Source organism: Mus caroli, unplaced genomic scaffold (assembly GCF_978045245.1).
Source record: "Mus caroli unplaced genomic scaffold, Mus_caroli_1 scaffold_3, whole genome shotgun sequence".
NCBI classification, from domain to species: Eukaryota; Metazoa; Chordata; class Mammalia; order Rodentia; family Muridae; genus Mus; species Mus caroli.
The window spans coordinates 65,606,757-65,629,527 of NW_028227258.1; the positions used below are offsets into that span (position 1 = coordinate 65,606,757).

A 22,771-nucleotide genomic window follows, 5' to 3' on the forward strand; every position below is an offset into this window, starting at 1 on the left:
GCTTGAATATGCATCTCTGGTAGACTTTCAGGTTTTCCTGGAATTCTGGTTTTCTTTTGGTTTCTTCTTTCTTCTTTCTTTTCTTCTCTCTTCTCTCTTCTCCTCCTCCTCCTCCTCCTTCTTTTTTCTTCTTCATCTGTTTTATTTTATTTTTTTCGAGACAGGATTTCTGGCTGTCCTGGAACTCACTTTGTAGACCAGGCTGGCCCCAAACTCAGAAATCTGCCTGCCTCTGCCTCCCAAGTGCTGGGATTAAAGGTGTGCGCCACCATGCCCGGCTGAATTCTAGTTTTCTATATTGCAGAAGCTCTATTTGACTTGGTAAAGCTGAGAAGACTGAGGTGTCTAGAAGGATTAGCTGAGAAGGAAATCCCCATCTTAGACACTGGATGAGTAAAAGAAGACAAAGGGAAGCCTTGAACATCAGCAGTCACCTCTCTGCTTCCTGACTGTGGGCAGATGTGAGCAGCTGCCTCCCACGCCCAATGCTATGCCTTTCCTGCTGAGATGGACAGTATTTTGTCAAAACTTGAACCAAAATAAAGCCTCTCTTTCAGGCAAAATAAATTCTCCCCTTGATTAACAAGTGGCTTATGGTAACCAGGCGATTTAATGAGAATGAGAGAGAGAGTGAGAGAGAGAGAGAGAGAGAGAGAGAGATGCTTTAGCAGTTGAGATGCATACTGCTCTTGTAGAGGATCCAAGTTAAGAGTCCCAGCACTCATGTGATGTGTGTGACTTATGACTGACTGTAAGGTCAGCTATACTAGGGTCTCACACACTCTTTTGGCCTTTGCAGGCCAAATATCTCTACACACACACACACACACACACACACACACACACACACACACACAGAGACATAATTAAAATAAAAATTAGAAAAATTGAAGAGATCTCAGAAGCTATATAATCATGTGCAAATTCTAGAATTTGAGAGAAAAACAACAAAATAGAAATTTTGTTTAGAGGTTAACGACAAGTCGGGCGGGGTGGCTCATGCCTTTAATCCCAGCTCTTGGGAGGCAGAGGCAGGCGGATTTCTGAGTTTGAGGCCAGCCTGGTCTACAAAGTGAGTTCCAGGACAGCCAGGGCTACACAGAGAAACCCTGTCTCGGAAAAAACCAACCCCCCCCCCAAAAAAAGAGGTTAACAAGCAATTTGAGTTAGCCAAAGAATCAGCAGTCTTTGAGATTAATAAAGGTTATACAATTTGAGCTGGGCACTGTGATGAATGCCTACAATTCCAGCTAATGGCAGGAGAATCAAGGGTTTATCTCCTGTTACCAAGTGAATCTGAGGCCATCCAAGGCTACCTGAAGCCCTGTTTTACCACACAAAATGAGATTATGTAGTCTATAGAGAGCCTCAGAGAAATGTGGGATGTCCTCAGGACTGACACATTTGTAAACATACAGAAAGTGAGAGAAGACAGGAAGAAAGGGAGAGAACATTAAAAAAAAAAATTAAAAAAAAAAGGGCAGGATTACAAAATCATTTGCCTACACATTTTGAGCTCAACAGAACCCACACAGGATACATATAGAGAGAATCATATGTAATGCCAGGGATACTAAGAGGCAGTCTTGGAAGGTGGCCTGAGAAAAATGATTTCTCATATCAGAGCTGCAGTAAGACCAACAGCTGACTTGGAGTCAGAAAAAACGGAGGCCAGAAAAGTTAAAAGTCAAAGCATTGACTGACACTGTCAGGTAAGAGCCCCTTTTCCTCTTTTCTTTTCTTTTCTTTTCTTTTCTTTTCTTTTCTTTTCTTTTCTTTTCTTTTCTTTTCTTTTTTCTATTCTCTTTTCTCATCCTCTCCTTTCCTTTCCTTTCCTTCTCCTTTTTTTCTCGTTTCCCCCCCTTTCCCTTCCTCTCTCCTCCACGCCTCTCTGTCTCCTCTTTCTCTTTAGAAGGGTCTCTCTATATAGACCTGGCTGTCCTAAAACTCCCAGAGATTCACCTGCCTCTGCTTCTTGAATGCTGGGATTAAAAGTGCACCAGCACAGCAGGCATCACTTAATTTTTTTTTATTTTGAGACAAAGTCTTACAAGGTTGTCCACAAATGGGGACAGTGAGATGGCTCAATAGGTAAAGGCACTTGCCAACCAAACCTGACTACTTTAGTTCAATTCCTGGACCCAGATTGTAAAAGAGGAGAACTGGGCTGGAGAGATGGCCCAGTGGTTAAGAGCACTGACTGTTCTTCTTAAGGTTCTGAGTTCAAATCCCACTACATGGTAGCTCACAACCATCCATAATGAGATCTGATGCCCTCTTCTGGGGTGCATGTCTTTAATCCCAGCACTCGGGAACTCAGGAGGCAGAGACAGGCGGATTTCTGAGTTCGAGGCCAGCCTGGTCTACAAAGTGAGTTCGAGGACAGCCAGGGCTTTACAGAGAAACCCTGTCTCAGAAAAAAAAAAAAAAAAAAAAAAAAAAAGAGAGAGGAGAACCAATTCCTCAAAGTTGTCTTCCACATGTGCACTATGGTATCAGGGGTTGGGGGATGGGCACACACAAGCATAAACAACATAGTAAGACATTTTAAAAAGATGGTTCACCAATGCCTTGGTTCCAATAGCTAAAAGTAGAAAAATTCAAATAGCCATCAACACAAATGTATCCATCAACACAAATCCATCAAAACAAATGAAGTGTATAAATTCAACTATTTTAGCAGTCAGCTAAAAATGGGAGATGAAAGAAAAAGATGTTGTACCTATGTCAATATCCTAGTTGTTACCTCAATAAATACTAGTATTATTATTTGAGATAGGGTTTTATTGAACCCCAGGCACACACACACACACACACACACACACACACACACTCCCAAATGGGCCAGAGAGGGCAGGCATCAGATTTTTTGGAGCTAGAGTTACAACATTTGCAAACTGCCAGACATGGGTTCAGGAATTGTACCTGCATCCTTTACTAGAACAATGTTTTTCTTTTTTTTTTTTTTAAAGATTTATTTATTTATGCTGGGCGTGGTGGCGCACGCCTTTACTCCCAGCACTTGGAAGGCAGAGGCAGGTGAATCTTTGAGTTCGAGGCCAGCCTGGTCTACACAATGAGTTCCAGGACATCCAGTGCTACACAAAGAAACGCTGTCTCGAAAAAACCAAAAAAAAAAAAAAAAAAAAAAAAAAAGGATTTATTTATTTATTATCTGTAAGTACACTGTGACTGTCTTCGCAGACTCCAGAGAGGGCATCAGATCTCGTTACTGATGGTTGTGAGCCACCATGTGGTTGCTGGGATTTGAACTCAAGACCTTCAGAAGAGCAGTCAGTGCTCTTAACCATCTCACCAGCTCCAAGCAGTACTTATTCTTAACCATGGAACCATCTCTCCAGCCCCCCATTTTTATTTTAGTTTTTTTTTTTTTTTTTTGTGTTTTCGAGACAGTGTATCCAAATGCAGCCCAGATTGGCCTTGAACTATTAGTAACTCGGCTTCAGCCTCACAAGTGGTAGGATTACTCCTGGATAATAAAGGTTTAAAAAAAAGTTTAATAAGAATTAATAAAAGATTATTTTAAAAAAGGAAGGGCTAGTGAAATAGTCTGGTAGATAAAAACCTTACCACGGAGTCTAATGATTCAATACTGGGAGACCACATAGGTAGAAGGAGAGAACCAACTCTACAAAGTTGTCCTCTGATCCTGCACGTGCACTCCCACGTCAGTACACACATGTACAATGCAAAATACAGAAACAAAGTGTCTTGGGAAGGTCTGGGGATGAAATGCAGATGGTTAAGTGCTTTGCTAGCATGAAGCCCAGGGTGAAATCCTTAGCACCACACCAGCTAGAGTGATGATGGCTCATGCCTATAACCCCTGCACTTGGGAGGTGAAAGCAAAAGGATTAAAAACCTCAAGATCGTCCTTGGCTATACACCAAGTCTGATGCCAATCTGGGACGCAGGAGATGCTGCTTCAAAAACAAAACAAAACAAAACAAAACAAAATGAGTAAGTAAGTAAATAAGTAAATAAATAGTCCCTTGACTGGATATGGTGGTACACACCTTTAATCCCAGTACTTGGGAGACAGAAACAGGCAGATCTTTGAGTTTGGGGCCCACAAGTTCCTAGCTAGCCACTGCTACATGGTGAGATCTGTCTCAAACAAACAAACAACAAAATGAAGTCCCAGTAAAGAACACTCTTAATCTGGATACGGTGTTGTCTACCTGCAATTTCAGTACTAGGGAGACAGAGGCAGAAGGACTGGGAATTCTAGGTCACCTCAGTTTACACAGTGAAATGTCTCAAAAAGCCCAACAAAATAAAACTGCTCTCATGGGCTGAATGGGGTGGCACATTCTTGTCCCAGTACTTGAGGTATGGAGAGATGAGGGTCGGGATTTCTGGGTCACCCTCGGATGCACAGCAAGTCCAGGGCTAGCCTGGGCTACGAGATCCTGTCAGAAAACAAAACAACCTTGCAGAGTAGGATTGTGGAGATAAGTGGAAGTGTTTGGGATCCTTAGGTGCTGGCTAATCACACCACCTTCCCTAGCATGCAGTGCTTCTATACTCTTCCCTCTAACCTTACGAGCAGGCCAAAGATAACCAAATATGCAGCTTGTGAGCTATTTTCAGTCATCTCACCAGTGAGTAGCTCGATCCACGTCTGCACAGTTTCGGTTGGCTCAGTTGCTTTAATGTGTTTGAGCGTTTCATCCAGCAAAACATCACCTGTTGGGCTGTCTGACTTCAGCAGGACCTTAAAGAAAGAAACAGAGTGCACTGCTTCAGTCAGCTGAAGGCCCTTCCATGCACAATACCCACAATCACGATGCTGGTTAGGAGGTGTGAGGAAGCAGAATATACTGCCTATGACATGCAAGACCTTAGTGCAGTATGCCTTTGTAGTAGGAAGACAAAATTATATTTGAAGTGGGACCTAGTTACAAATGCTACAAATAAAGTGGACAAAAGATTCCATAGTGTCTTTCAGAGTTTGGAAACTACTAACAAACTTCCTGACGGCAGGAAGGTCAGAAAAGAAAGTTAATTTAGGGGAACACTGTCAAGCCTGGCTTTTGAATGCTGCAAGATAGCTGAGTTGAAATGTGTAGCCAATAGTTGATACGGTCCTGGAAGCTAAAGGTAAAAAAAAATGTTTGCACACTTGGAAATGAATTTCCTGGAAGTAATGTAAAGCTGAAAAGCTGAATGGCATTTCCAAAAGGCTAGAAAAATCACCAAACAGGATAAAAACTGATAAGATATTAGGGAATGGAGAAGTAGGAAAGTAGGATACAGTCACAGAAAAAACATAATCTGAAAAAGGCCACAAATGTCAAGTAGGGAAGTGGTAAGAAGATGCCAAATGCACTGGGCAGTGATGCACAACTTTAATTTTAGACTTGGGAGGCAGAGGCAAGTAGATCTCTGAGGGTTGGGACTAGCTTGGTCTGCATAGTGAATTCCAGGACAGTTACATACTGAGAGCCTTCCAGGAGTGCCAAACCAGGCCATGGTGGTGAACACCTTTAATCCCAGTACTCAGGAGGCAGAGGCAGGTGGATCTCTAAGCTTGAGGCCAGCCTGGTCTACAGAGCAAGTTCCAGGACAGCCAGGGCTTCATAGAGAAAGCCTGTTCCAACAACAACAACAAAAAAAAACCAAAGGGGGAAAAAGTGCCAAATATATGTACTTTAAGACCAAAAAAAAAAAAAAAAATCCAAAGACAGTTCTATCTAACAATGTGTTTCAGCAGAATTCTTGGAATGACAGGCATTGTAAATGTAAAAAAAAATGACTAAGCCAATGTGTATCTAAGAGACAGTTCCTCCATTGCAGGGATTTTCAGTAAATGTAACACTGAATGATTCTCAGAGAATACCTTGGGATGACTAAGATAGGCCTGGCTCATGATTTCCTCTATCTACACAATATTTTATTTCATACATCTAGAGGGAAAGATAATCAACAGCATTTCAAAGGTGATAGACTTTTTTTGTGTTAAAACAAAACAAAACAAAACCAAGCTTCTATGAGTCCCCCTCTACTCCCCCAAGACAGGGTCTCACTGTGTAGCCCTGGCTGTCCTGGAACTTGCGCTGTAGACCAGGCTGACCTTAAACTTCTATGACTCTATATAAGATAATTAAACCAAGTAGAGGATGGGACAGCTGAACCAGTGTTACCTTGTCTAGCACTCTAATTTTCTTTTATGTATGTGAGTGTTTTGCTTGTATGTATGTACTCTGTGCATCACATGTGTGCAATGCCTGAGGAAGCCAGAACAGAGTCAGAACCCTGGGACTGGAGTTATAGACAGCTGTTAACCACCATGTGGGCACTGGGAACCAAATCTGGATCCTCTGCAAGAACAACTAGTGGTTTTAACTGCTGAACCATCTCTTCAGCCCTCAAATGCTCTTATTTTCTCAAAATGTACTGTTGGTATCTGACTTTCTAAAATTCAGAGGATACTGTACCTTTCTGTCTAGGAGTCGCTTCTTACGCATGGTGGGAGGTTCCAGATAGATTCGACCCCGCATGGCCAGCTCTATCAGAATGCCTCCTCGCAGTCCAGATGATATACAGTCATTCCAGAAAGATGTGTAGCCCTAGGAGAGGGGGGAAGAAAACAAAGAACATTCTGAAAGGAGTACTGAATTCCAGCCAGAGCCTGAAAAATAAGCTGTGATATTTTTGTGATTATTTTATATCACACTACATGAACTCAAAACAAGGGACAGAGTGAGATGGGGGTGTGTTGTGTTGTTGTTCAAGCAGTGCTTGGGGCTAAATATCGGGCCTTGAACATACTAGGAAGTGCTGCTCTACTACTGAGCCCCATCCCTCACCCAATAGAGTATTTCATTAGTTACTGCAATTTAATTTTTATTTATTTTTTTGTTGTTGTTTATTCTATATTAGTGCCACTGCATGCCTAGGGAGGTCATAGGACAATTTGGGAGTTAGTTTTTGCCTTCCACCTGTGGGCTTTGTGGACTGAACTCAGGTCATTAGGCTTGGCAGCCAGTACCTTTCCCTGCTGAACCATTTCATTTGCTCTAATTGCCTTAATCTAAACACCAAAATACTAGTTTCTATCTGATTTTTGAGTTATCTAGTGAATTTCTATGAATTTTCACTGATTGTTTAGTTGACAACTCGCATGTCAGATCCTTGATTCCAAGTGAGAAGAGTTGTGGTTTGAGACAATTTTTTTTTTTTTTTTTTTTGCATTTATCTATTTGTGTGTTGAGGTAGGGACACGAAAAGGTCAAAGGACAACAAACAGGAGTCGGTTCTTTCCTTCCACTATGTGAGTCTTGGGGAATCAATGGCTTGGCACTAAGTGCCTTCACACAGAGCCTTGGTTTGATAAGAATTGCAAGATGCTCTAAATCACAGAGCAGTGCACTGGTAACTAGGTTTATCATTTGTTGTGAGGGCTTAATAAAATGAACTACATGAGGAAGGGTTGGGGACAGGGCATGGACTACAGAAAGTACTTACATGTTAGTTCATCTTCTCTAGGAGACTCAGGGGATACACAAAGATGTAAGACAGCCACTATTTAAAGGAGCCAAGAATCTAGCTGGAAACTGAAATAAAAGCTGAACTGAAAGAGTAGAAAAGATAGGCTTACACAGCTGATAAAAGTTAAGTCTGGATGACAGTTCTTCAAATTATAAGTCACATAGGTGTTAGATCATGGAGAGACCTCCAAGGCCGAGGTTGAGGGGTTGGAAAGATGAGCCAAATTTGTACAGAGGGTTCTCAAGAAGAAAACAATCCAACTTCTAGTGATTCTTCAAGATGCCGCTATTATCTATAAATACCACACATCTCATATATGCTCATGGAGACCACGTTCAGCACTTTGTTTCTGTTGTTGCTGCTCTATACTGAGATGAGCTTTATGTAAACAGAGGCTAGCTTTGAACTCAATCTTATTTCCATCTCCTGGTGTTGGACTTATTTAACTCAAAAGTTTTTTTTTTAAAGATTTATTTATTATATGTAAGTACACTGTAGCTATCTTTAGACACCCCAGAAGAAGGCATCAGATCTCATTACAGATGGTAGTGAGCTACTATGTGGTTGCTGGGATTTGAACTCAGGACCTTCGGAAGGGCAGTCAGTGCTCTTAACCGCTGAGCCATCTCTCCAGCCCTTAACTCAAAGTTTTAAAGAAAAATCCCGAGATCCAAACTGGGTAGGATCAGGCTCTGAATTTCCAAATGAAAGGCTTGCATGAAGGCTTTACGTGAGGAGTTATGGTTAACACAGGAGCAGCTCAACGGGCTGGCAAGGGGCCAGATGACTTGAATTCCAGCCCCATGACCCATGTGGTGGAAGGAAACTCAACTCCCAAAGTTGTCCTCGACTATTGTACCTCCTACCCCAAAGTAAATGTAAAATAAAAGTAACTCTGGGTTTGTGTCTGTGTGTACATATGCAATAATGCCTGTGACGAGGACAACTCTCAGAATAACCTCTCTCCTCCATGTGGGAATCTAGAGAGATGGAAGGAGTCAAATTCAGGCCTTTACCTGTTATCTGCTGATCTTCATTTTAAAACTTTTAAAGCTGCTCAGGATGGCTCATAACTATGACCCCAGCACTTGGAAAGTGAAAGCATGAAGATCAGCATTCAATGTCATTTCAGGTATATGCAAGTTTGAGGCTTGCATGGGTTCCTGAAACACTGCCCCCATGAAGTAGCTTTCAATGCTCCACTCAGCTTTCAGGATTGGGTCTAAACGGCTTACCACAGCATTCATGACAAGAAGCTGCTTGCTAGTCTCTTCTTTAGACTCCATTTAAATGCCTTTTAAAAAAAGACTTATTTTATTTACAGCTAAGGACACCGTAGCTGTCTTCAGACACACCAGAAGAGGGCATCAGATCCCATTACAGATGGTTGTGAGCCATCATGTGGTTGCTGGGAATTGAACTCAGGACCTCTGGAAGAGCAGTCAATGCTCTTAACCACTGAACCATCTCTCCAGATCCTACCTTTTTTTTTTTTTAAAGGCTTTTTACTTTTTTATGTAAAAAGTTGTGGCGGATTCCTTTAATCCCAGCTTTCAGGAGGCAGAGGCAGGTGATCTCTGAGTCTACAGCTTGGTCCACAGAGCGAGTTGCAGGACACCAAGGGAAACCCTGTCTTGTGAAAATGAAAACCATCAAAAAAAGGTTTACTCATGTATATTACTGTTTTGCTTGTTTGTATGTGTGTGTACTATGGGGGTGCCTAGAGAGGTCAGAAGAAGGTGTCAGACTTCCTAAAACTAGAGTTATGATGACTGTGAGCTACCATGGGGGTACTGAGAACCAAACCTGAGTCCTCTGTAAGAACAAGTAAGCCATCTCTCTAGCACCTATTTTAGTTATTCTTGAGATACAGTCTAATGTAGTCTAGGCTAACCTCAAACTGTTTAGCTTAAAAGTTTCTTCCTATACTGGGCATGATGAAGAAACTCTGTAGCTTTATGCAGTTTATATAGTCCTGAGGATCCAGTCGGAGCTTCACTCTTACCAACTGAACTATACAGAAAGGGACCAGCTGCTCTCAGCTCTCTCTCTTCTGGATCATTATTTTAGCTATCACCAACTACATTAAGTGCTCTTTGATTATATTTATTTATGTGTGTGAGTGTTTTGCCTGCATGTATGTATGTCTAGGGATCATGTGCATGCCTCCTCCAGAGGCCAGGAGAGGGTATTGGAACCCTGGAATTGAACAGCTGTGAATTACCACGTGGATGTTACAAACTGAACTGATCCTCCAGAAGAGCAGCCAGTGCTCGTAACTGGTGAGCTATCTCTCTAACCCTAACAACTTTATTTATATTGATTAACTGACTTTTTTTTTTTCTCTGAAAGGGTAGTGCTATGCAGACAAGGCTAGCCTTGAACTCACTTTGTAGCTCAGGTTAGCCTTGTCTCCTGCTGTCACCTCACAAGTGCCAGGACTGCATGCATTCAGAATGCAATATACCATACCTGGTATGCTGGTCTCAACTCACAGAGATCCACCTGCCTCTGCCTCCTGAGTGCTGGGATTAATGGAGTGGGGCACCAACACCTGGCTCCCACCCCACTTTTTATTAAGTACTCTAATAGGCTATGTTGTGCTGGAATTCAGTATTTAAGTGAGGATAACCTTGAATTTCCAGTCTCTGCCCAAGAGTGCTGGGATTACAAGCATGTCACCATGCTTGGTGTCCATGTGGCTGGGGACTGAATCCAAGAGGCTCACGCATGATCCGTAAGCACTCTAGAAACTAGGCTATATCCTTACCCTCTACCCCTTTTTGTTAAGTGCTCTAAATGCCTTTGTATACACAGAACCAATACCTGTTCCTCTTCCAACTTCTCTTTGTACTTAGGGACTGAGTGTAGGGATCACATTTTCTGGGTAACATTTTATAACATTGTTTCCCTTTCTACTCCACTCTCTGGGCTATGATCCTTACCTGAATGTGCTGATAAATACATACTCCTTTCCTATCCTCTGTTATAACATATCACAACTAACTTATTTGTTTTCACTATACCTTAACAATAGACTATTTTTCCCAGGCATGGTGATGTCTGCCTTTAATCCTAGCACCTAAGTGGATCTCTATGAGTACAAAGCCAATCCTGACTCAAAAAAGAAAGGAGGCTGATATTCTTTATAATACACATATATTATCTGCTCAATTATTGTTTCTTTCTGTAGTAGTAAGGATGAAATATAAAGCACAAACTTTCAATCATAAATTTATGCATTCAAGAAATGTTTGTTAGGGCTGGGCACATGCACTTTAAGAAGTAGGAAGATCAGGAATTGAAGGCCAGACTGGGTTACATGAGATGTCTTAAAAATCTAAAAGTAGGAAAAAGCAAATGTTAGCTTGGCAAACCTCAGCTTGAGTCATACACATTCATGACACATCTCTGTATTTTTTTTTTTTTTTTGCTTTTCCACCTCAATTTATTTTTTTTATTTTAATTTTTTTTGTTTTTGTTTTTTTTTAATTTTTAATATTTTTATTACATATTTTCCTCAATTACATTTCCAATGCTATCCCAAAAGTCCCCCATAGCGCCCCCCACTTCCCTACCCACCCATTCCCATTCTTTTGGCCCTGGCATTCCCCTATATTGGGGCATATAAAGTTTGCAAGTCCAATGGGCCTCTCTTTCCATTGATGGTCGACTAGGCCATCTTTCGATACATATGCAGCTAGAGACAAGAGCTCCGGGGTTCTGGTTAGTACATCATGTTGTTCCAACAATAGGGTTGCAGATCCCTTTAGCTCCTTGGGTACTTTCTCTAGCTTCTCCATTGGGAGCCCTGTGATACATCCAATGTGAACATCCACTCCTGTGTTTGCTAGGCACATCTCTGTATTTCATGAGGGCCGGATCTTTGACCCAAGGCAGGGGTTACTTTTCTCTCCCAACCAAGCCACTCCAGGGACACACACTTTATTCTTCTTTAAGGAAGGAAAACAGTATTTTTTCACTTTAATATTTGATTTTTATACAATTTAGCTACTCAATTAGATTGTTAAACCATAACTTCAAAACAGAGAGTTTATTCAGGCACAGCATATGTATTCTCAACAGGTGTGCAAACATTATGGCTGGATATAACTTCTTCATTTCTTCCTTGCCACTTGTAACTTCTGTTTCAAGGACAATTCAGATTGCCATCAGAATTATAGAAGAGTAGCACTGTAAATAAGGACAAAGTGGCAACCAGAATGTAGACAGGGTCTCTTATAGTTGTGCAGGTCAGCCTTGAACTCATTATATGTTGAGGGTGACTCTGAATGGACCCTACTACTACTTCTACCTCTGGAATGTTGGGTTATAGGTCTACACCACTATATCCTGGTAATGAACACTAAGCAAGGGTTCTACCAACTAAGTTATACTCCAGGCTCCTAGGAACTCTTTAAATATTACTCTTTCCCATCAGAGCATCTCAAAACATGTAAATTCTCCAAATGATTCATTAAACCTTTTATTAACATGCAGTAGAAAAACGTATAAAAACATACTTAGCTTAAAAATTAAAAGCACCTGTGGAACTATAACATCAATTTAGAAAAGATGAAGAGAGAAGGGGTAGGCATATGACCCATCTATGAAGACCACAGATGACAATACAGAATGCATTTTCAAGGAAAAATCTTAGAAGACAGCACATTGTATCATAATCAGATGTAAAGTAGCCTAGGGGAAAGGAAAATACTGTTCCTTACATTTCCAAGGTTCTTTTCTCTTCATATATATAGAGAGAGCTTGGTGAAATCTCAAACTACTCATACTTAGAGACTCTAAAAGGTCAATGCTTTGGTATGTCTGAGCAGGAAAAACTACCTACTACAAACAAAGTTCACTATTGAATCACTAAACTACATTACCAGAAGCTGCATATATGAAAAAGAGAAAAAGAAAAATTTTGGGGCTTGCGAAAAAGAGAGAACTGCACACCACCTCAGTGCAAGGGACAGCTATCCCACTACCGCTGCCTCCTGAGTGTTGACATTACAGTCATGTGACAAACTACCTGGTCAGGTTGAGATCTTTGGATAATAATTTTATTTTGTACAGATTATAAAAATTTCTACACTCTAAAATAAGTAATCTTTTAAAAAGAAAAAACCCACATGAAAACATGTAATTTAAAAAGTAAAAGCCTTGCCCGGTGTGCTGAGCACTCAGAAGGTAGAGGCAGGTAGATTTCTGAGTTCGAGACCAGCCTGGTCTACAAAGTGAGTTCTAGAACAGCCAGAGCTATAAAGAGAAACCCTGTCTCAAAAAACCAAAAAAAAAAAAAAAGAAGTAAAAGCCTAAAACAAGCATGGTCCACAACACTCAGAAGGCAGAGGCAGACAGATCTCTAAGTTTGAAGCCAGCCTGGTCTACTTGTGAGTTCCAAGTTAATCAGATAAGCCTGGTTATATAGAGAATCCCTGTCCTGGGTTATATAGAGAATCCCTGTCTTGAACCTCGAGCCCCCCCCCCCCCCCCCCCCCAGTAATTGCCTTCAGGTGACTATTATAAACAGTTTAATGGGTAATTTTCTAATTTAACATATATTTATTTATATACCAAAAAAGAAAAAAAGGAGGGCTAGACAGGTAGCCTAGTTGGTAGGGTACTTATAAAATGTGCAAGAAACCTGGATCCTAGCACTGTATAAAACAAAACAAAAACAAAAACAAACACAATTGGGTTAGTGGTTCTCGGCTGTAATTCTATTCTAGCACTGGGGAAGTAGAGGCAGAATGGAAAGTCAAAGTCCTCGACATTATGACATTGAGACCAGCCTGGTATAAATGAAAACCTGTCTGAAAAAAAAATGAAAAGAAAGGTAATATTCTTTGTCAGTGTATTTCTAAATAAACTCCTACGAGAAACATTTTTGTTAAAGATTACACATATTTATGATAATCTTGCTCCGATAAAAAGCCTGGGCAATAGGAGTTCATTACAAAGTCAACACTGAATTTCCAATTAGTCAAGTACTCAAAGTGCCCTTCCTTAGTCAAACATCCTGGAAGACACGCCATAAAACAATCATGAATGTTAAGTATTTTAGAGTTGGCAGCTGAGGGTGGCAAATGGAAACAAGGAAGGAAACAAAACAAACAACAAAAAAATTAAAGCATCTTTAAAAACCAGGTGTTCAGCTGGGAATGGTGATGTTGTTAATTTGTAACCCCAGCACAGGAGAAGGGGAGGCAGGAGGATTAGGAGTTCAAAGTCATCCATAGCTACAGAGATCAAGACCAGCCTAAGCTACAAGAGACCCTATCTTAAAAACAACTACCTCAAAACACAGGAGGCTACCCTGAGCTACGTGGCGATTTCAGATAGTGAAATCATTTGAAAGACCCCAAACCAACCAGGCCTGGAGAAATGGCTTAGCAGTTAAGAGTACAGTCTGTAACTCCAGTCCCTAGGGATCCAATACCCTTCTCTGGTCTCCACAGGCACTGCATACACTTGGTACACAGATGTAGTATGCATGCAAAACACCCATATACATAAACTAAAAATAAAGTATTTTTAACTCCCACCCCAAATCTTAGAAATGCTTATGATAAAGCAGAATTTAAAAATCAAAGAAAGCCGGCCTGCACTTAGGAGGCAGAGGCAGGTGGATCTCTGAGTTCGAGGCCAGCCTGGTTTACAAAATGAGTTCCAGGACAGCCAGGGCTATATAGAGAAACCCTGTCTCGAAAAACCAAAAAAGAAAAGAGGCTGGAGAGATGGCTCAGAGGTTAAAAGCACTGACTGCTCTTCCAGAGGTCCTGAGTTCAATTCCCAGCAACCACATGGTGGCTCACAAGCTTATGTAATGGGACCCGATGCCCTCTTCTGGTGTGCTGAAGTCAGCAACAGTGTGCTCGCATGCACAATATAAATAAATTTTAAAAAAAGAAAAAAAAATAAAGAAATGCTGAGAACGTAATTAAGTATTCAATACTAATACCCTCAACATTAAACTAGGATTTTTAAAAAAATACCTTTTTAGAGGGTTCTGCTATGTAACTCCTGGTTGGCCTGGACTCAACTATGTAGCCAGAAGCTGGAAAGAACCCAGATGCCCCTCAACAGAGGAATGGATACAGAAATTATGGTACATTTACACAATGGAGTACTACTCAGCTATTAAAAAGAATGAATTTATGAAATTCCTAGCCAAATGGATGGACCTGGAGGGCATCATCTTGAGTGAGGTAACACAATCACAAAGGAACTCACACAATATGTATTCACTGATAAGTGGATATTAGCCCAAAACTTAGGATACCCAAGATATAAGATACAATTTGCTAAACGCATGAAACTCAAGAAGAATGAAGACCAAAGTGTGGACAATATGCCCCTTCTTAGAATTGGGAACAAAACACCCATGGAAGGAGTTACAGAGACAAAGTTTGGAGCTCTGATGAAAGGATGGACCATCTAGAGACTGCCATATCCAGGGATCCATCCCATAATCAGCTTCCAAACGCTGACACCATTGCATACACTAGCAAGATTTTGCTGAAAGGACCCAAATATAGCTGTCTCTTGTGAGACTATGCCGGGGCCTAGCAAACACAGGAGTGGATGTTCACAGTCAGCTATTGGATGTATCACAGGGCTCCCAATGGAGAAGCTAGAGAAAGTACCCAAGGAGCTAAAGGGATCTGCAACCCTATAGTTGGAACAACATGATGAACTAACCAGTACCCCGGAGCTCTTGTCTCTAGCTGCATATGTATCGAAAGATGGCCTGGTCGGCCATCACTGGAAAGAGAGGCCCATTGGACTTGCAAACTTTATATGCCCCAATATAGGGGAATGCCAGGGCCAAAAGAATGGGAATGGGTGGGTAGGGAAGTGGGGGGGGGGTTACGGGGGACTTTTGGGATAGCATTGGAAATGTAATTGAGGAAAATATGTAATAAAAAATATTAAAAATTAAAAAAAAACCTCTGATAACAGAAAAAAAAAAGAAACTGGACTTGAAGATGCAAACAGCTGTGACTACAGGTCTGTGTCACTGAACTCTGCAGTCAGCTCCCTAATAAGGATGCTGAGAACAGAACTCAAATCACCCGAAAAGCATTAAGTGCTCTAAACTGCTAAGCCATTCCTCCATCCCAATGGTTAGTTTTAACTGTCAACTTGATATAATCTAGAATCTCCTGGGAAAGGCTACCCACATGAGTAGTACTATTAGGAAAGAAAATTCTGAACAATCAGGTAGAGAAGAGAAAGGGAGCCAAACACTAGAATGCATGCATTAACTCTTTTCTGCTCTTGACTGAACAAGTGATGTAACAAGTTGCTTCAAGTCTGTACCCTTGACAGAATGGACTGTAACCTTGAATTGTGAAACAAATAAACTGTTACCTTGCTAGTTACCTTGTTTTTTTGTTTATGTTTTTTGTCTTTTTGTTATTTTGACTTTTTTGTTTGTTTGTTTCCAGAGCTGAGGACTGAACCCAGGGCCTTGCACTTGCTAGGCAAGCACTCTACCACTGAGCTAAACCCCCAACCCCAGACTGTTTCTTCTTCTCTTTCTTTCTTTCTTTCTTTCTTTCTTTCTTTCTTTCTTTCTTTCTTTCTTTCTTTCTTTCTCTCTCTCTCCCTCTTTCTCTCTCTCCTTCTCTCTCTCTTTTTTCTTCCTCTTCCTCTTCTTTATTTCATGTATGTGAGTACACTGCCACTGTCTTCGGACACACCAGAAGAAGGCATCAGATCCCATTACAGATGGTTGTGAGCCACCATGTGGTTGCTGGGAATTGAACTCTCAGGACCTTTGGAAGAGCAGTCAGTGCTCTTAACCACTGAGCCATCTCTCCAGCCCTATTTTCTTCTTTAAGGTAATTTTGTTGGTATTTTATCACAGCAACAGGAAAAGAAGCTAAATCATTTTAACAGCAATAATTCCAGGGCAAAACTACTGCCCCTCTTTCTATTCTGAAGATTCAACATTACAATTATTTCACATACTAACTATATTTTCTTTAAAAAGTTAAAATTTTTTGTGAATGTACATGATGTACATGTGTAGGCACTCATAGCATGGTGCACGTAGAGAGGCAAAAGGTCAATCTTATGGAGTCAGTTCTCTCTTTTTATGTGACTCAGCAGTTAGGAGCATTGGCTGCTCTTCCAGAGAGCTGTATTTGACTCCCAGCACCCACATGCAGCTGATCACCTGTAACTCTAGTTTTGGGGATTCAATGCCTTCTTCTGGCCTCTGTACATACTGTACTGCACACATATGGTGATATACATACATGCAGGCACGCTCATAAATCTCTAAAAATTTATGTGTTTGTGTGTTGTTGTTGATTTTCAAGCTCATTTTTAACCTCAGAGTAATGTAAACTCTTATCAATAAACTCCCAGATAATCACTTTGCTTCAACCCTCATAAAAAGAATGCTCCCTGCCTTGAGTCTTTAGAAAGGAAAGGTACCAAAGTGTTTTAAAAACTCTCAAGCTAATGAAACTATGAAGGAGACAAAGGTCCACAGAAGGTTTAAGTTGCTAAGTGACTTTATCTTATTTTGGTATTATATCTTTTAAAACAGTGTGCATTTTAGAATCGGGAGGAACCAGGAAAGGCTTCAAGGAAGCACCTTAAGCTTTATTCTCCTACTCTCCAAATAGGACTTTGATCTCTAGCTCATTTCTTTGAGTTTTAAAGCTGGATATAATAATGAACAAGACAAAGTTCTTTTTTAATAGCCTGTGTAAAGTACGCACATAAAACAAAGGCAAATGAGACCTTTTAATATATTTGCACTATTCATAATGAGCAATAACTACTGTTAGTAGTTCATTTTGCACAATCAGGAAACTAAAAGGAAAATCCAGGTAGTGGCCTAATCTGTTTTAAAATTCATTTTATTTATTTAACTTATTCACTTTACATCGTGCTTACTATAAATTAGACTTTCAATCTTTTAAAAAAAAAAGTTTTTTGAGACAGGTTCTCATGTAGCTTATGCTGACCTCAGATCTCCCATGGAGACCAAGATAACCCTAAACTTCTGAACCTCCTCACTCCACTTTTTTTTTTTTTTTTCTATTTTTTTTTTTTTTTTCCGAGACAGGGTTTCTCTGTGTAGCCCTGGCTGTTCTGGAACTCACTTTGTAGACCAGGCTGGCCTCGAACTCAGAAATCCGCCTGCCTCTGCCTCCCGAGTGCTGGGATTAAAGGCGTGCGCCACCACTCCTGGCCTTACTCCACTTCTTGAGTGCTGGGATTGCAGTATTTATGGTCAAACCAAAGGCTTCCTGCATACCAAGCAGGCATTCTGTCAACTAAGCTGCATTCCTACCTCAAATTTTGGCTAACCAAATGGGATCTTGCTATGTAGCCAGCCCAGCCTGGCCATGAATTTAGGATAATCTTCCTGCCTTAGCCTCCCAAGTGCTGAGGTTACAGGTGTAACATCCACGCCTGACTCTAAAAAGTTAAGTTTAAAAAACTGTCACCAGTTATTAGCACTCATTATTTATGAGAATATTTATATCAAAATTCAACTATAAACAGGTTCCTGATTTCCACAAGAAATAAATATATTTAATTTTCTTATAATTTAAATTTGTTTTTTAAAATTTTGTGGGCATTGGAGTTTTCCTTGTATATATGTAAGGTTTTCAGATCCCCTGAAACTAGAGCTACAGATAGTTGTGAGCTGCCCTGTGGTTGTTGGGAATTGAACCTAGTTCCTCTGGAAGAGCAGCCAATGTTCTTAACCAGTGAGCCACCTCTCCAGCCTCCATCTTAATAGTTCTAATAATTAAGTTTGTCTACCCTTCTTCCTTCCAGAAAGGTAGCCACTAGTCTAACAACTATATGAATACTTTCTTTTATTAAGATTTATTTATTTTATGCATATGAGTACACTGTCACTGTCTTCAGACACACCAGAAGCGTGTATTGGATTCCATTACAGTTGGTTGTAAGCCATCGTGTGGTTGTTGGGAATTGAACTCAGGACCTTTGGAAGAGCAGTCAGTGCTCTTAACCTCTGAGCCATCTCCAGCCCCTTTGGTTTTCTTTATATTTTTACTACCTAAATATACAACCTTAAACGCATTTTGTTTTTCAAATTTTATAGTAAGTGGAATCATATGATATATATTCCTGGCTTTTGTTAAGAAACATTATTTGAGAAATACACATATAGAATAATAATATTCATTTGAATTTGCATATAAAACATTTAAAGGGAGGAGCTCATAAGATTCCATCCCATGCCTCATCAGGAGCTACAAGTAGTTAACGACTGCTATGAGAGGGGAGTCATGTTCCTTGGTGGTGTAGCCACTGGCAGGTTATCCTTATTCAAGTAAATAAGTCCCACCCATAGTTATCCAGGTAGCTTTAATTAAACATAATAAGCTACAAAACAAACGAATATGAAAGCAAGAAGACAGCTTGCTTGGAAGAAGAGTTTTGGTGGGAGGAGAAAGAGTCTTGACAAGAGAAGGTAATAAGGGAGAATATGATTAAAGTACATTTATAAATATGCATATAAAGTTGTGAAAGAATAAGTTTAATATTATAACAACAGAGATTAAAAACATTTATATCCATTTAAATCAATGGATTTTTTTTTTTTTTTTTTTTTCCGAGACAGGGTTTCTCTGTATAGCCCTGGTTGTCCTGGAACTCACTCTGTAGACCAGGCTGGCCTCGAACTCAGAAATCCGCCTGCCTCTGCCTCCCAAGTGCTGGGATTAAAGGTGTGCGCCACCACCGCCCGGCCATAGAAAAAGTTGGATTTTGTATTTTGAAATAGGGTCTAGCTGTGTAACTTAGGCTAACCTGAAGCTTGTAATCCTCTTGTTTCAGCAAGCCTCTAGAGCAGTGGTTCTCAACCTACCCAATACTGCAACCTTTTAATATAGTTCCTCATGTTGGGATGACTCCAACCATAAAAATATTCTTGTTGCTTTATAAGTATAATTTGCTACTATTGTGATCATAATGTAAATATCTGTGCTTTCTTAGGAACACCTATGAAAGGTCATTCGGCCAACCAAAGGTGTTGTGACCCACAGGTTGAGAACCACTGCTCTAGTCAGGCCAGTCTGTGTTGTACTACCATGCCCAGTTAGGTCAGTCATTCCTATCTGTCATGCTGCTGCTGAGTATTGATGTTACCTAAGTTTTAAAAGCATGTTTTTTGGAGATAGGTTCTTAGTATGTAGCCTTGGCTAACCTGGAACTTGGCATTTAGACTAGGTGGGCCTCAAACTCACAGATCCTCCTGTCTTTGCCTCCCAGGTGTTGGAATTAAAGGGTATGCACCACAATGCCCAGCATCTAATATTTTTATGTTTTGACTCATGTTCTCTAGCCCAGACTGGCCTTCAAATTCCCTATTTAGCCAAGGATGATCTTTTATATTTCTGCTACTCTCACCTCTATCTCCCAAGTACTGGGATTATAGGTACATAAGCCTTTAAGCATGAAGACCTCCTAGAACTGACATCTTTAAAAAAGTACAGAGGCTGTATGTATGTAAGAACCCTTGGCATGAAGACCCAATTCACAACATCTACATAACAAGCTGGACATAACAATGGGTGCCTGTAACCTCAGAGTGATGGGAGGTAGAAACAGGAAAATCATTAGAGCATGTTAGCTGTCAGCCTAGCTCCAAGGTTAACTAGAGATTCTGTTTCAAGGAAATAAAGCAAAGAATGGTAGAACTCCTAGGGCATCCAACCTATTTTGGTCTTCATGAGCCACAGCACTACATACACACACATACACACACCAAAAACATTTTCAAAAAATAAAATGGGTAGCTTATATGAAGTTTACCTTGATATTTTTATAGAATTACAAGACGGAAAATAGACATATTAAATAAATAAATTCTACAAAGTTTAAGATGTAAAGGCATTCTCAAGTCAAACAATTAAGGAGGGAGAGATGTTACTAGATGTATATAATCAAATAACTTCTTTAAATTAAATTTTTATGTACATGGATGCTTCTTCTCCATATTTGTTGGGGCCATGAGCATGCCTGGGGACTACACCAGGCCAGAAAAGTGCATAGGATCCTATGGATCTGATGGCTGTGAACTTCCATGTGGGTGCTAGGAATTCAACTCAAGAATTCTCAGTGCTCTTAAATGCTAAGACATCTCTTTAGCCCGGCCAAGTAACTTCTAAGGACAATTATCAAAGCCAAAGTCAACATTTTGTTGATATAAAATAACATCTAATAACATTTAAGTTTTCAAAAGTAAAGCTAATAATAACACCTCTATTTTTGGCATTTGTTTAAGGTCCTCTTGGACAGGAAGCTGGTTGTTTAGTAATTATATCCAGAGCCAGCAAGATGGCTCAGTGGGTAAAGGCACTTGCTGCCAAGCCTGACAACCTGGGTTTGGTCCTCAGAACCCTCAGGGTAGAGAGAATCACTTTTACAAATTGTCCTCTGACATCCACATGAATATGTGTACCATGACAGATACTCTCTCTGTCTCTCTCTCTGCCTCTTACACCCACACCACACACACACACACATACACACAACCTCTGCACAAACAAGAACAAACACACCTACAAACATACACAGAAAAAAAAAGTTAAGTTATAATAGAAGGATAGTGTACCTTACTGCTAGAAAAGCCATGAAAATACGTGGTAATTAATTCCACAAGACTATCTCAAGACCAATTCTACTATAAAATAAATGCTCTCTAGGAAGAAACAAGACGGTTGCTGTGGATTTGGTCTACCTAGTTAGTTCCAGGACAGTTAAGCAAAACTCTGTCTACAACAACAACAACAACAAAACAATAAAAAAAATAGTTGGGCTGGGGAATGTCATTTCTTCGATAAGGTACTTGTCTAACACGTATGAAGTCCTAGGGTCAATCCCCAGCATTATATAAACCAGGTACAGTAGCACATGCCTTAATCCCAGAACTGGAGGTGAAGACAGGAGGATTATCAAGGCTATCCTCTCTATATAATGAGTCTTCAGAAAGTCTTGGCTACATGAGACTCAAGTAAAAATAACAATTAAAAAAAAATTGTTCTTTTTTTCATTTGAAAAAAAGTCTCACCATGTAATCCACTGTCCTTAAACTTGCTATGTAGCCCAGGTTGACGCTGAACCCTTGATTATATAGACTAATGATTCCTGAATGACAGAACTGCACTATGACACTTTGGCCTAAATTCTCTACAAGTAAGGAGACATTTAGAAATAAAAAAAAATGAGGCCTGGAAAGATGGTTCAGTGTTAAAGATCACTGACTACTCTTTCTGAGGTCCTGAGTTTAATTCCTAGCAACCATATGGTGGCCCACAACCATCTGTAATGGGACCCTATGCCTTCTTCTGGTGCGTCTGAAGACAATGACAGTGTACTCACATACATAAAATAAATAAATAATAACTTAAATTTAAAAAATAAAAAAAGGTGAAATTATTACTTTGTTTTACTTTTGAGACAGGGTCTTAGCATGTCATTGACGAAGCCTTGGACTTTCTAACTACCCTTAGCCTTCCAAGTGTTAGGGTACATAGGCATTAATGGGGGTTGCTGTTGAAAACAGATTAAAAAAAAAAAAGATTTATTTTATCTATATGAGTGCTCTATCTGCCTGTATAGCTGCATACCAGAATAGGGTAACAGATTACATTACAAATGGTTGTGAGCCACCATCTGGCTGCTGGGAATTGAACTCAGGATCTCTGGAAGAGCAGCCAGTGTTCTTATTGGTTGAGCCATCTCTACAGATATGTACATACAAATAAAAAATTACTTAAAAAATTGTTAAAGATCCACAGAAGAAAATGAAAAACAAAAAACTAAAAACCTATCATTCCCCCTGCCCCTTGTTTTGACAAGGTCTCTCTACTTAGCCCTGGCTGTCCTGGAATTCACTATGTACACGCATTAGGCTGGTCTAGAATTCTCAGAGAGCTGCCTGCTTCTGCCTTTGAGTGCTGGGGTTAAAGGAGTGCACCACCACAAATGGTATACCTGGCTCCCTTTTGGTTTTTTGAGATAGGGTTTCAAACTGCCAAGTACCTCAGGTTAGCTTTAAATTCAATATGTGAGTGAGATGACCTAGAACTCCTGATCCTCCTGCCTCCACCTCCCCAGTGCTGGAATCATAGATGTAAATCCACCAATCAAGGCTTGAAAAAAATTATTTATACTATAAGATACTCAGTTATTTGTTTCTGTAAAACAGAGATAGTCATGCATATTCCTTGTTTTTATTTGCTTG

At 40.2% G+C, this 22,771-nt stretch overlaps 1 protein-coding gene across 2 annotated transcripts in view; it reads right to left on the reverse strand.

The window, feature by feature from the left end:
- The window catches only part of Golph3l (golgi phosphoprotein 3 like), a 29,791-nt gene that overhangs the window by 3,444 nt on the left and 3,576 nt on the right, over window positions 1–22,771 (reverse strand). Inside the window, exons 2-4 of one of the 2 annotated variants that reach the window (XM_085835666.1) lie at window positions 7,492–7,597; window positions 6,462–6,593; window positions 4,624–4,738 (exon numbers count right to left, since the gene is read on the reverse strand). In XM_085835666.1, coding sequence (XP_085691792.1) covers window positions 4,624–4,738; window positions 6,462–6,524 — 178 coding nt within the window. In that variant the 5' untranslated portion in view covers window positions 6,525–6,593; window positions 7,492–7,597. The remainder of the gene's footprint in view (window positions 1–4,623; window positions 4,739–6,461; window positions 6,594–7,491; window positions 7,598–22,771) is intronic. The other variant, XM_021158133.3, reaches the window with a different exon arrangement.